Below are 14,690 nucleotides of genomic sequence, written 5' to 3'. Positions count from 1 at the left end.
CGGGATTCTGGGTCTTTGATCTGGATTCGGCACTGGGGAAATTAAAAAAAATAAATAAAGGAGAAATAAAGAAAACAAGAATGAAGCAAGTGCTTCATACTTACCAAGTGTTATGGGTCGTCGGTGGGACTCTTGCGGCTGAGGCTAAGTCCTGTAGTGGGGCTTCTGAGCATGTGCGAGCTTGCAAGCAGGCTTTTGTTCTAAGTTCCCTTTTGCTCCTTCTGAGCATGCTCGCCATGTGGTAATCGTCGATTGGTCGTGATCCGAGATCACATGACTATGACGTGTCGCTTCCTGATTGGCCGTGGCTGATGACATCGATGACACGGGATCACATGACCGTGACATGCTGGCTGCTGATTGGCTGCGGCTGACGTCATTGATGACGAACTCGCTGGTGATTGGTGGATTGAGCCACGAGCGCCTCCATCTTGTGGGAGGTGCTTTGTCTATATAGGACCCTGCAGCACGCTTCTCGGTGCTCAGACGTTCTTGGTGCATGCATGGGGTAGACGCCTCATGTGTGATGTCCAATATTACCCGCTTCCTTGCACTTTAGTGGATCGGTTAGGCAGGGACTCTGTACCCACTAGCATAACACCATTACCTGTTTCCTGGCACCTTAGTGGAACGGGTTAGGCAGGGTCTCAGCATCTACTAGTTTACGCTAGTGCTCGCCTCCATCCACCTTAGTGGATCCGGGTTAGGCAGGGACATCGCACGCACCGCCCTCAGTGTCTCTGATCCGTCTGTGCGGCTAGCATAGAGAGCTCCCAGACTCCTTAGGTGTGGTTAGCACAGGTAGTTAAGGCAGGGGCTTCACTGAGCCTAGACAATACGGAAAGTACTGTCTGCACCTACACTGGTGTTGGTTAGTGGACTATGGTTGGGGCAACCATCCGCTTCTGTTTTGTAGCTCCTGTAATTGGGAAGGCACTACATGTCCATCTACCATATTATTTGCAGTAACACACTTGCTACAATCTCATTCTACACATTTCTGTGAGGTAACTGAGGTGTTAGTCTGTGAACTGTGGTTGGGGCACCCATCCGATTACGTTTTTTTAGTTCCTGTAATTGGGCAGGAGCTACAGGTCCATCCTTATATTTCAGTTAGTATTCCTCCGTAAGGTTTCGCTGTGACTTAACAGTGAGCACCTCCTTAGGTTTTAGTGCCACTGTGAACCAACAGTTACAGTACCGCTGAGGTGGTAAGGTACCCTTCCTTGCTCTCGCCAGCAGCAGATTATTCTGCACGGTCGGCCCTGACTGCTAGATAGATAACTATCCCCTATCAGTGGGCAGTCCCGTAACACCAAGGCTCTGTGTCACGGCGGCACACTGCTTCCAGGTCGCACATTCAGTTCCTGTGCCGTGATCGCATACACATGGCTTTCCCCGCTGTCCTGTTGTCTGTGATTGGTTGCAGTCAGACGCGCCCCCAGCCTGTGTAACAGCGTCTGCCTGCAATCATTGACAAACGCTGCATGTGGGTCAGTACTGAGGTATAAAAATAAATAAATAAAACAATTGGAGCAGGGTCCCCCGGTATTCTGATACCCAGCACAGACAAACCCACTGCTACAGCCCCAGCTCTGCGCTTACCTTGGCTGTGTATCAAAAGAAGACGAACCGCATGCGGTGGTCTCCCCAATTTTTATACCCAGCCAAGGTAAACCCAGCTACCAGGGTGTGCAAATTTGGTGCTGAAATCTGGTGCCAACGACTTCAGCACAAAATGTGCACCTCCTGGCAGAATACAAGACAAAAAAAGTGGGAAAAACTACAGGAAAAAAATGCTGAAAAAAACACCCAGGTTTTTGCCAGGAGGTGTAGATTGGGTACAGGAATGTGGTGTAAAATTTTGAGCACCACATCTACATCTCTCAAAAAAAACCCGCATTTTTCTGCCAGGAGATGCAGGTCTCACCTGTTGTGAGGTCACTGACTTTACTGAGGTCACCTGAGGTCAGGTTACCTGCTATTACAGGTGGAGGACTGTGGGAATCTGCAGCTGTGACCAGGAATAACCTGAGTGACGTCATCGCTCATCACGGCTCAGTCATTGTCTGTCTGCACTCACCGTGGGCAGTCATGTTCTATGGCGCTCGCTGTGAGATTCAGATGTAGCTGAATCGTTGTGGGATCTTGGATCTTCGGGTGCAGGTGTGTTTAGGGGTTAATAAAGGGGTGAAAGAGGGTGTATTTTGTCTTTTATTCCAAATAAAGGATTTTTTCGGTGTCTGTGTTTATTTACTTTCACTTACAGATTAGTCATGGGGTGTCAGAGACACTGTCAACACTAATCTGGGGTTTAATAGCAACAGTGCACTGGTATTAACCTCTTATTATTACCCCGAATGCCACCACATCAGGGCAATTGGTAAGAGTCCGTAAAGCATTGGTCTTGTCGCATCTAATGGATGCGACAATTCCGGGTGGCTGGAGGCTGATATTTTTAGGCTGGGCCTCCCCAGCCTGAGAATACCAGCACCCAGCTGGCTTTATCTTGGCTGGGTATCAAAATTGGTGGGAATCGCACATCATTTATTTTTTAAATTTATTTAAATTAAAAAAAAGACGCATTTGGTTCCTCTTCTTTTGATACCCAGCCAAAATAAGCACAGGGCTGGGGCTGTAGCCTTGGGCTTTATCTGTGCTGGATATCAGAATACCGAGGGGACCCTGCGCTAATTATTTATTTCTTTTTTTTATACCACGATACTGATGCTAGAGTGCATGGGCTCTTTCCAGGAAGACGTCATTTCAACACGCCCCCTATCACATGAAAAAGGTGCAGAAAATGTTTGTACCAAATCTGCAATGTGCGCACACAGCCTTACTATTACTTGAAGACTATAAAAATTGTATGTTTTGTCTAGATACCAAAGCCTGAGCAGAGCGTTACACGTTTCTGGCATTATCTAGATAAAACGTTCATCAGCTGTTTCAACACATGACAAAATCGTTATCACTTCTCACACAACTGTATGACTTGTGTTCTCTTTCCTGATAAAAAAAAGACTTCTTTCTACAGTAATGCGCAGTTTTCTCTATTTTCCGTCAGTTAGAAATAATCATGAATGTACAATATGACATATCGGCGATAGAACCGTGTTAGCCCAACAAATAGGGGCTTCTAAAAGAGTTGTTCCCATTTAATAACTTTTTTCCTATGCCTTATGAAAACATATGGATGTAATAGATGGAGGTTTCTCTACTAATGGCCTTTATAAGACAAGGCAGTGGAAGGCTCCCATTTTCAGAGGACGTTTCGTGGGATGTTCTCCATGGTTTCCCATTTATTTCAATGACCACTATGCACTATTTCTTTTGCCCATCAAAATATAATCAAGGCAATGGAGCATCTGTAAAATGCCAGAGAGGGGCAGACGTGGGTGAGGCTAACAGTCCCCAGCCCACCCCGGCACAGTACACGGGGGGCAGAGTGGTGCAAGGTGGGAGTTGTGGAGGTGGTACCTTTCTGCTGCCATACATCTGGGTCCCGTTCACTCTTATGGGCCTCGCGATTAGTAAGGAGATGGCCACAAGGTAAATCTTCCATAACTTTACTGCAAAAACGTTTTATGATTGATTTCCATTTTCTCAGGGCAAAGACATCATCATCATCATCATTTATAACCATTTGTTGCTGTATCCGGCTCAGCTCTACAGTAACGGCCACGGTGGGGCGACTTATCCTCCTGTTTCTGTCCCAATCCCTCAGAATGATAGCGGATCACTCAGCTCGGCTGCACAGACGGATGGACTCCTCTGATGGCCTCCAACTGCGACTGAGTTCCCTCAAGTACTGACAGATGCTGGCCTAAGGAAGGGGCGCTCAACTTCTCCTTTCTCTGCTCCCTGGACTTACGCTTCACTGCAGATGAGCTCCCTTCTCAAGTCTTGTCTCTGTCACCTCGACATTATCCACTCCACTCCACTTCGTCCGACCCTGTAGGTCCTTCTTCTCTTATACTGTTCACTCTCTGATCCTTTCCCTATGTGACTCTGCCCTGACAAACTCTGCCCTATATGCCCTCCTGTCTTGGGGACTTTTGCTCCCCACTTAACCCCTGCTGCCCTGTCACTCCCTATCCATCCCTTCTCACTAAGGAACCTGGGAACTAGTGACACCCAGTGGCAGCCGGCCATATCACAGGAGAATACCATACATTAATACAATACAGTAACCACAAACATTTACAATGCAGTATCCCTAGTCAACATGTTGGTCTGGGGGCGGTAGGGCACTGGACACCCTATTACACATCCCACAAAGATTATAGATGATAGGTGGTAGGAAATGAGACATTCATATCATTGGGGAAGCTTCATTGAGTTGTCCGCCCTTGGGGCGATTTTTTTTTTTACTTAAATGTATGTAAATATTTTTTTGTAATTGGGTTTCATTAAAAAGTTTGCACTGTTTGCTTCCTATAGCCTCTGTGCCGTACTGTCTATTGTTGGCTGCAGAAAGGGTTAACTGAGAATCTGTCAATCCACTCGTGATGGTGGACTGACAGGGTGTTTGTAACTTCTGATTTATCTTTTTCTGCACTCCTCTTAGCTAATTTCTGACTACGGATCACATCAAAGTTGAATGCGTAGGGAAACAAAAAGTCTATAAAACCTTTTTTAAGGAAACCAAATTGCAATAAATAATTTTAGACCCCAAATAAATGCATGTAAGTAAAGTTAAAAAGACACAAAAAGTCCCCTGATGTGGACAACCTCTGAGGCTGGGGCTACATGGAATGTTTGGCTGCAACACAGTTTTACCGGCCAAAGATTGCTGTATGCCGCTGCTACTATAACTCACAGCATAGTGCAACTGACAGGAGTCGCATTGTGACCTATAAAGTATCGTACAATGGAGGTCTAAAGGTGGAGAAAAATATTGGGACGGCTAACAGACCATGCGTGTCATGTCCGATTTTTACGCACACATCTCAAAAGAAAAAAATATAGATAGATGATAGAAAGATATTAGATAGATATTTAGATAGATAGATATCCTGCAGCTATTTAATGTCACATCCCCCATACATATTACAAACTTGCACCCTTTAGTGCCTTTCCTGTGCTTTAACCTAATGACTAAATAAATAATTAAAAAAATAATGTGGAATCCCCCACATTTTGATAACCAGCAAGAGTAAATCAGACAGCTGGGGGATGATATTATCAGGCTGGGAAGGTCCATGGTTATTGAGCCTTTCCCAGCCTAAAAATACCAGCCTGTAGCCACACCAGAAGTGCCAGTTCTGGTGCTTCACCTCAGCTGTTCCCAATTGCAAAAGTGCAGTGGCAATCTGGTGAGTGGTGATGTTCCGGCCTTCACCACTCACCAGAGTCACCAGGTTTCACGCAGCGCAGCGTGATCCAGAAATAGCTGCTGCTTAAATTCTATTGAGCCTCATTCTGAGGCTCCACAACCTTTGATCTACATAACTGAGGAATGCCGTGGGAGGCGCTGGACCTTTTTGGACCTGGAACTTTGCTCTCTAATAGATTGGTGAACGACGGGACAGTCTCTTGTTTTTATTTCTCTCTTTTTATGTCTTTCAGGCTTTCATTTGTGGACTTCCTTGGACTAAGTTGGAATCTCAGGACTATGTCAGACCTGTATGTTTTTTTCTTTTTTTAAATAAATTGGTGATCCAGGAAAAAAGTTGAGGACTGCTTTTTCAAATAAACTATTTTTTGTGTGTTTTTTTACTTTTTGGGTTAGTAATGAGGGTGTCTGATAGACACCTCTCCATTATTAACACCAGGGCTTGATGCCAGCTGCACTACACAGCTGACATCAACCTCAGCTACCATTACCCTGACTGTCACCACATGAGAGCAATCGGGAACAGCCGAGGTGAGGCGCCAGACTTGGAGCATCTTATGTGATGTGCCACTTCTGGGGAGTCTACTGGCTGGTCTTTGTTAGGCTGAGAAGGACCAAATAACCATGGATCTTCCCAGCCTGATAATATTAGCCCGCAGCTGTCTGCTTTACCTTTGCTGGTTATCAAAAATAGGGGGGACCTCCTGACGTTTTTTTTAATTATTTATTTAGTAGGTTGAACAAAGCTAAACACCCTTGTGCCATATGGAAAGCACTAAACGGTGAAAGTTTATAATACGCATGGGGTTGTGACATTATTTATTTGCAGGATATGTATCTATTCTCTTTATCTACAGTATATCAAAAAAGGGAATACACCTCTCACATTTTTGTAAATATTTTATTATCTCTTTTCATGGGACAACACTGAATATATGACACTTTGATACACTGTAAGGCTCTGTGCGCACTGGGAAATGGAATTTTCTTGAGAAAATTCCGCATGCCCTCAAAGATTACCGCACCCGCGGTAAAAAACCGCGGGAAACCGCACCCGAAAACCGCATGCGGTTTGCCGCGGTTTGCTGCGGTTTTACCGCGGTATTATTCGCGGTATTGCCGCGGTTTTGCCGCGTGCGGGTTGGGATGTGCTTTATTGCATTCAATGCAATAAAGCACATTGAAAAAAAAAAAAAAAAAGTCATTTAATTCTGAGATAGTAGATAGACAGAAGAATAGATAGAGGGATAGATAGACAGACAGAGGGATAGATAGATAGATAGATAGATAGATAGATGACAGATCGCTGCATTTCCCACGGTCGGCAGTGAGTTCACATTACCGGCCGTGGGAAATGACCAGTAATTACCTCTGCTGTCTGCTGCATTCAGCCTGTGTCTGTGACAGTCGCGGCTGGATGTCAGCAGTGCAGGACGCCGGAGCTGTGGATTATGTCGGACCTATGGATTACGCCGGAGCTTTGTTTGGGGGGGGTTAATAAAATGGTGAATGAGGCTTGTTTGTTTTATTTAAAATAAAGGAATTTTTGGTGTCTGTTTTTTTCACTTTACTTACGGGTTGATCATGTCAGCTGTCACATAGACGCTGCCATGATCAAGCCTGGGGTTAATGGCGGTGGTCCCCCATCACCATTAACCCCTTGTATTACCTTGACACCACTGCTACACGGTGGCAAGAAGAGCCGAGGACACTCCGGTAGTGCCGCATAATGCATGCGACAGTCCCGGGGCAGCTGCGGCTGATATTCTCGGCTGCCGGAGGGGGAGTGAAGCAGGGGACATTATCCCTGCCCCTCTCCCTCCCCAGCCTGAGAATACCGGGCCGCCGCTGTGTGCTTACCTCGGCTGGAAGGTAAATATGCAGCGGAGCCCACGTTCTTTTTTTTCTATATTTCCGTTTTCTTTCTATGTGTGTTCTATGTGTCTGTGATGTGTCTGTGTCTGTGATGTGTGTGTGTTTACTCTCTGCACGGCTTCCTCTTCCTGTAATGACATCACTTCCCTGCAAAACCGCAGACAGGAGATGTACATTACCGGAGGTAAACCGCAAAATACCGCAGGGAATAACGCAGGAAAACGCGGTGAACCGCACAGAATTTGCTTCCTGCGTTATTCCCTGCGGGATTTCATGATTAACATTGAGTCAATGGAGTGAAATCCCGCAGCGATGTGCGGAAAAGAAGTGACATGCACTTGTTTTTGCTGCGGGATTCCCGCAGCAAAACATGCAGCTGTCAAATTCCGCCCAGTGCGCACAGGATTTTTTTTCTCCATAGGATTTGCTGGTGATTCACTGCAGAGATGTTATGAACATTTTCTGCAGCGAAACATGCAGCAAATCCGCGGAAAATCCGCGGCAAAATCCGGTAAGTGCGCACATAGCCTAAATGTATCTACCTATTTACCTGTTTTCCCGAAAATGAGACAGTCATATATTATCTTTGACCCGAAAAATGCTCTATGGCTTATTTTTGGGGTAGGGTTTATTTTAGGGAAACACGGATGGGGTGTATCTGGAGGGGACATCTGCGTCGCTCTCAGGTCCTTCTACGATCCACAACAGGCACTCCCAGCAGGTCCTTGTTTGCTCAACAGGGTTCCTTCCCTGCTTCCGGCCGGCACTCTCTCACTCACTCACATCAGATCGCAGTAACATCACACTCATACACACATCAGATTGCAGTAATATCACACACACACACACACACACATCAGATCGCAGCAATATCACGCGCACGCACACACACACACACACACGCACACACACACACACCTCAGATCGCAGTAACATCACACACAAACATCCAGTGATATCGTACTGCTTTGTCTGGCAGGGGCACCTGAGACACAGGGGAACACATAGACCTGTGGTGGAACGCATCAAGGTCCTCAATGCTTTCCACCTCAGGTTCTCGCTTTCCACTGCGTCTCAGGTCCCCGAAGCAGTATGCTATCATCGGATGTGTGTCTGCGTTCCACCACAGGTCCTCGCGTTCTACAGCATCCTGTTTGTGGTCTGGTGAGTACGATTGCGGGGTCTTCTCTATTTTGGGGGGGTCTGCTTTCTTTAATCAAGTGACCTGCTGTATTCTTGACCTTTGTTAGCTGCATGAACACTTCATAATTGAAGTGCAATCAGGGTTTATTTTTGGGGTAGGTCTTATATTTAAGCCTTACTCCATAAAGGCTGAAAATTCCTGCTAGGGCTTATTTTCAGGGAAACACAGTATCTGTTATACATATTAGATTGCATTATTATTTCTGACAACTGTCTAGAATTTATATAGAGTATTAAGGATATAAAAGATGATGATGAAAATTCATTGCATACGCCTGTCATTCGGATGTTGTGAGAGGAAAAAAAATAAAAAAAATGGCAAACATGCATGACATACGGAGTGAGATACTCTTGTCACTCATCTAACTTTTCTGGATGAATATTGGAGCAATTTATACTCAGATGTGAGCGATCACTAATTCTGACTTTCTGTGACTTGCTTCTTGCCATGTAGCTCCAGCCTAACAAAGGGTTGTCCAAAAGTCCTCACGTTTAGTACTGAAATAGATTGTTTGCCTCATCATTAAAAAAATGGGGGAAAAAGGCAAAACAAGAAAGTAAATATCACAGTTCAAACTAATAACAATTGGAGGGAAATACATTACTTATAGAAACTTATTTTATAGCCACAGTATATGCATTATATTAGAAAGCATGACTAGTCAAAACTCTGATCTCATTAGTGACTGCATGGAGTGGTCACAAAACGTGGCCATCACCAGCCTGGTGACATTCCAATAATTTATACTCATGTATGGTGAAGGAAAGTGTTACCACCATTTCTCTTAAGCATTGATTTCCATATTCATTTTTTAATAGGCTGAGTTTTCGCAGGACGTTTGGGAGGTAATGGTATGATGAGTGTCTCAGAGCCACAAGGTTTGGCAACATTTAGACATAAAACTGATGTATTTTACCTGTACTTGCAGAGTATCCATGGCAGATACAGGTGAAGTGCATGATTTGCATGAGCTTCAAGGGGACTTATTACCAAGCAGGATGTCACGGGGTCTACTGTGCTGTTGTAAACCACTCAGGACCGGCAAATGCCATGTGAAAACCCAGAATGATCACTCTAAAAGTTTAAACGGGTCTTAAAATTCTTTCCATAAAATTCTATTTTATCTATATAGAAATAATGATATCCATAATAATTATATCTTTGGCTAGTTTTAGGGTTCCGGGTAAGACCAAATCTACTAAACCATGTCTCCTAAAGACCATGTCTACTAGACCATCTCTACTAAAGACCATGTCTACTAAAGAACATGTCTACTAGACCACATCTACTAAAGACCACATCTACTAAAGACCACGTCCACTAAAGACTATGTATACTAAAGTCCATGTCTACTAAAGACCATATCTACTAAAGACCATATCTACTAAAGACCATGTCTACTAAAGACCATATCTACTAAAGACCATGTGTCTACTAAAGACCATATCTACTAAAGACCATGTCTACTAAAGACCATGTGTCTACTAAAGACCATATCTACTAAAGACCATGTGTCTACTAAAGACCATATCTACTAAAGACCATGTCTACTAAAGACCATATCTACTAAAGACCATGTGTCTACTAAAAACCATGTCTACTAAAGACCATGTCTACAAAAGACCATATCTACAAAAGACCATATCTACTAAAGACTATATCTACTAAAGACCATGTCTACTAAAGACCATGTCTACTAAAGACCATATCTACTACAGACCATGTCTATTACAGACCATGTCTACTAAAGACAATGTCTACTAAAGACCACGTCTACTAAAGACCATGTGTCTACTAAAGACCATATCTACTAAAGACCATGTGTCTACTAAAGACCAAGTCTACTAAAGCCCATGTCTACTAAAGACCATGTCTACAAAAGACCATATCTACAAAAGACCATATCTACTAAAGGCCCTGTCACACACAGAGATAAATCTGCGGCAGGTCTGTGGTTGCAGTGAAATTGTGGACAATCAGTGCCATGTGTGTACAAATGGAACAATATGTCCATGATTTCACTGCAACCACAGATCTGCCAAAGATTTATCTCTGTGTGTGACGGGGCCTTAAAGACCATAACTACTAAAGACCATAACTACTAAAGACCATATCTACTAAAGACCATATCTATTAAAGGCCATGTCTACTAAAGACTATGTGTCTACTAAAGACCATATCTACTAAAGACCGTGTCTACTAAAGACCATGTTTACTAAAGACCATAACTACTAAAGACCATATCTACTAAAGACCATATCTACTAAAGACCATGTCTACTAAAGACCATATCTACTAAAGACTATGTGTCTACTAAAGACCATATCTACTAAAGACCAAGTTTACTACAGACCATGTCTACTAAAGACGTGTCTACAAAAGACCATATCTACAAAAGACCATATCTACTAAAGACCATATCTACTAAAGACCATATCTAATAAAGACCATATCTACTAAAGACCATGTCTACTAAAGACCATATCTACTAAAGACCATGTCTACTAGACCATCTCTACTAAAGACCATGTCTACTAAAGAACATGTCTACTAGACCACATCTACTAAAGACCACATCTACTAAAGACCACGTCCACTAAAGACTATGTATACTAAAGTCCATCTCTACTAAAGACCATATCTACTAAAGACCATATCTACTAAAGACCATGTCTACTAAAGACCATATCTACTAAAGACCATGTGTCTACTAAAGACCATATCTACTAAAGACCATGTCTACTAAAGACCATATCTACTAAAGACCATGTGTCTACTAAAGACCATGTGTCTACTAAAGACCATATCTACTAAAGACCATGTCTAATTATGACCATATCTACTAAAGACCATGTGTCTACTAAAAACCATGTCTACTAAAGACCATGTCTACAAAAGACCATATCTACAAAAGACCATATCTACTAAAGACTATATCTACTAAAGACCATGTCTACTAAAGACCATGTCTACTAAAGACCATATCTACTACAGACCATGTCTATTACAGACCATGTCTACTAAAGACAATGTCTACTAAAGACCACGTCTACTAAAGACCATGTGTCTACTAAAGACCATATCTACTAAAGACCATGTGTCTACTAAAGACCAAGTCTACTAAAGCCCATGTCTACTAAAGACCATGTCTACAAAAGACCATATCTACAAAAGACCATATCTACTAAAGGCCCTGTCACACACAGAGATAAATCTGCGGCAGGTCTGTGGTTGCAGTGAAATTGTGGACAATCAGTGCCATGTGTGTACAAATGGAACAATATGTCCATGATTTCACTGCAACCACAGATCTGCCAAAGATTTATCTCTGTGTGTGACGGGGCCTTAAAGACCATAACTACTAAAGACCATAACTACTAAAGACCATATCTACTAAAGACCATATCTATTAAAGGCCATGTCTACTAAAGACTATGTGTCTACTAAAGACCATATCTACTAAAGACCGTGTCTACTAAAGACCATGTTTACTAAAGACCATAACTACTAAAGACCATATCTACTAAAGACCATATCTACTAAAGACCATGTCTACTAAAGACCATATCTACTAAAGACTATGTGTCTACTAAAGACCATATCTACTAAAGACCAAGTTTACTACAGACCATGTCTACTAAAGACGTGTCTACAAAAGACCATATCTACAAAAGACCATATCTACTAAAGACCATATCTACTAAAGACCATATCTAATAAAGACCATATCTACTAAAGACCATGTCTACTAAAGACCATATCTACTAAAGACCATGTCTACTAAAGACCATATCTACTAAAGACCATGTCTACTAAAGACCATATCTACTAAAGACCATGTGTCTACTAAAGACCATGTCTACTAAAGACCATGTCTACAAAAGACCATATCTACAAAAGACCATATCTACTAAAGACCATATCTACTAAAGACCGTGTCTACTAAAGACCATGTCTAGAAAAGACCATATCTACAAAAGACCATGTTTACTAAAGACCATAACTACTAAAGACCATATCTACTAAAGACCATATCTACTAAAGACCATGTCTACTAAAGACCATATCTACTACAGACCATGTCTATTACAGACCATGTCTATTACAGACCATGTCTACTAAAGACAATGTCTACTAAAGACCATGTCTACTAAAGACCATGTGTCTACTAAAGACCATATCTACTAAAGACCATGTCTACTAAAGACCATGTCTACTACAGACCATGTCTACTAAAGACCATGTCTACTACAGACCATGTCAACTACAGACCATGATTACTAAAGACAATGTCTACTAATGACCAGGTCTACTAAAGACTATATCTACTAAAGACCATATCTACTAAAGACCATGTCTACTAAAGACCATATCTACTAAAGACCAAGTTTACTACAGACCATGTCTACTAAAGACCATATTTACTCGTTTACTAAAGACCATATCTACTAAAGACCATGTCTACTACAGACCATGTCTTCGAAAGACCATGTCTACGAAAGACCATGTCTGCTAAAGACCACATCTACTAAAGACCATGTGTCTACTAAAGAGCAGGTCTAAGAAAAACCAGGTCAACAAAAGACCAGGTCCATGAAAGACCACGTCTCCTAAAGACCAGGTCTACTAAAGACCATATCTGCTAAAGACCATATCTGCTAAAGACCATGTATACTAAAAAAAAGTACCACTTAGCATACAGTCTTCATTATTATCTTAATACACGCTGTAAAATTGTAATGTTTTGCTAGATACCAGCAGAGGATGTATGGAAACTACCTATAAACACTCAGTAAATGCCATTTCCCGATGAGCCGGTGGTCACACAATGGGCATGTAAATCTCTGCTGGGGTTGCATCATAAGAGAGGCTGCACATGCCAGCTACGATAATGTTCTTTATATAGTAGCACTAAATGCAGGAGTGTGCAGCTCCATGTGCAGGGCTGCACTGCTCTATAAGGTAATACTGTATATTTAACTACTAAGTATTCCTTATGTGAAGGGAACATTGTTATTTTAGAAAAAATGTTCATGACTGAAAAAAAAAAGATCTACATCAATTTTTACAGTTAAGGAATATGATTTATCTGAAAGTGCAAGGAAGAATAGGTTGTAAATGATTTACAGCTTGAATGAAGCAAAGGTAACGTTGTCATCATTGCATTAGTGTTGTCAAAACTTATTGCATTATGTAAACTCAGGTATCACCAAACAATGCGGCTTCGGTGTTGATGAAACGTCAGGTCTAGCATGCTCTACTGTACTACACTATACTAGTAACCTACAGAAAGTATTCATCCTTGACCAATACCTCCAAACTGGCATCATTGTCATATTCATCCACTAAGACAAAAAATAAACTTACCTGGCAAGGTCTAGGAATGAGTCCACGGTCTCTTTATTAGTGGTGATGGTGGTTTCTATGCCCAGGGCATTAGAGTTCAGGGCACCTGCACCAGCTCCTGGTTTAATGATGAATCCCAGTGCAATTGCTAAGCCTGAAGCTATAAGAGTGGTCACAAGAAAGTAGGCTACAGCAATACCACCCAGCTTGCCCAATGACCTGGTATCTAAACTGGCAGCGCCAGAGATCAAGCTGCACACCACAAGGGGAAGGATGATCATCTTCAGCATCCTCAGTAACAGTTCTCCGGGGAAGGCAAAATAGGTCATCTGGGCTTTGGTCAAGTTCATGCTCCTCACTACTGTGCCCATGCCAACTCCAACCAGCACCCCGGACACTGTGAGGATCACTATGGCATTCTTCCTCAGGAATTGGGCACATTTTTGTCCTCTCTTATTTTTGGCTGATTTGCCAGTATCTTCAACTTGGCACACAGTGTAGTCGGGGTACTTGTCAATGTGACCATTGGTTTCACAGGGTTTCTCCATAATGAGATGGTGTGGTACCTTTCCCACAGCGGTGATGAGTGGTTATCCGGGTCCAGCTGTGGCCACAATTGGGTGTGTGAAGCTCCGCACAGTGCAGAGTGTGCGGCTGTCAGGGCTCTGTGAGGGCTCTGTGAGGTCTCCAGCTCCAGACACTCAACTCATGAGGCTCTCACAACCACTAAGAGCTGCAGCTGAAGCTGATGCAACTGAGCTTCCTCCTCTCCCTCCCACCCAATCTGTGTCTGAATATCCCTCCCTCCAGCTCTGAGCCAAGTCCTCACCATCAGCCCTTTATTCTCCATGCTCGGTCTGACTACATTAAACCACGTAACAAGATGGATGAGCATGGCGAGTACGGCTACACCAAACAAAGGATGGG

The 14,690-nt window shown here is 42.9% G+C and overlaps 1 protein-coding gene across 2 annotated transcripts in view; it reads right to left on the bottom strand.

The window, feature by feature from the left end:
• Positions 1-14,476, bottom strand: part of SLC1A4 (solute carrier family 1 member 4) — a 64,761-nt gene extending 50,285 nt beyond the window's left edge. For both annotated transcript variants that reach the window (XM_075338051.1, XM_075338050.1), the window contains exon 1: positions 13,785-14,476. In XM_075338051.1, coding sequence (XP_075194166.1) covers positions 13,785-14,311 — 527 coding nt within the window. In that variant the 5' untranslated portion in view covers positions 14,312-14,476. The remainder of the gene's footprint in view (positions 1-13,784) is intronic.
• Between the last annotated feature and the right edge of the window lie 214 nt (positions 14,477-14,690).

Source organism: Anomaloglossus baeobatrachus, chromosome 3 (assembly GCF_048569485.1).
Source record: "Anomaloglossus baeobatrachus isolate aAnoBae1 chromosome 3, aAnoBae1.hap1, whole genome shotgun sequence".
Classification (NCBI taxonomy): domain Eukaryota; kingdom Metazoa; phylum Chordata; class Amphibia; order Anura; family Aromobatidae; genus Anomaloglossus; species Anomaloglossus baeobatrachus.
Note: the sequence above shows the minus strand (reverse complement) of the source record. Positions and strands in the feature narration are given on the sequence as shown.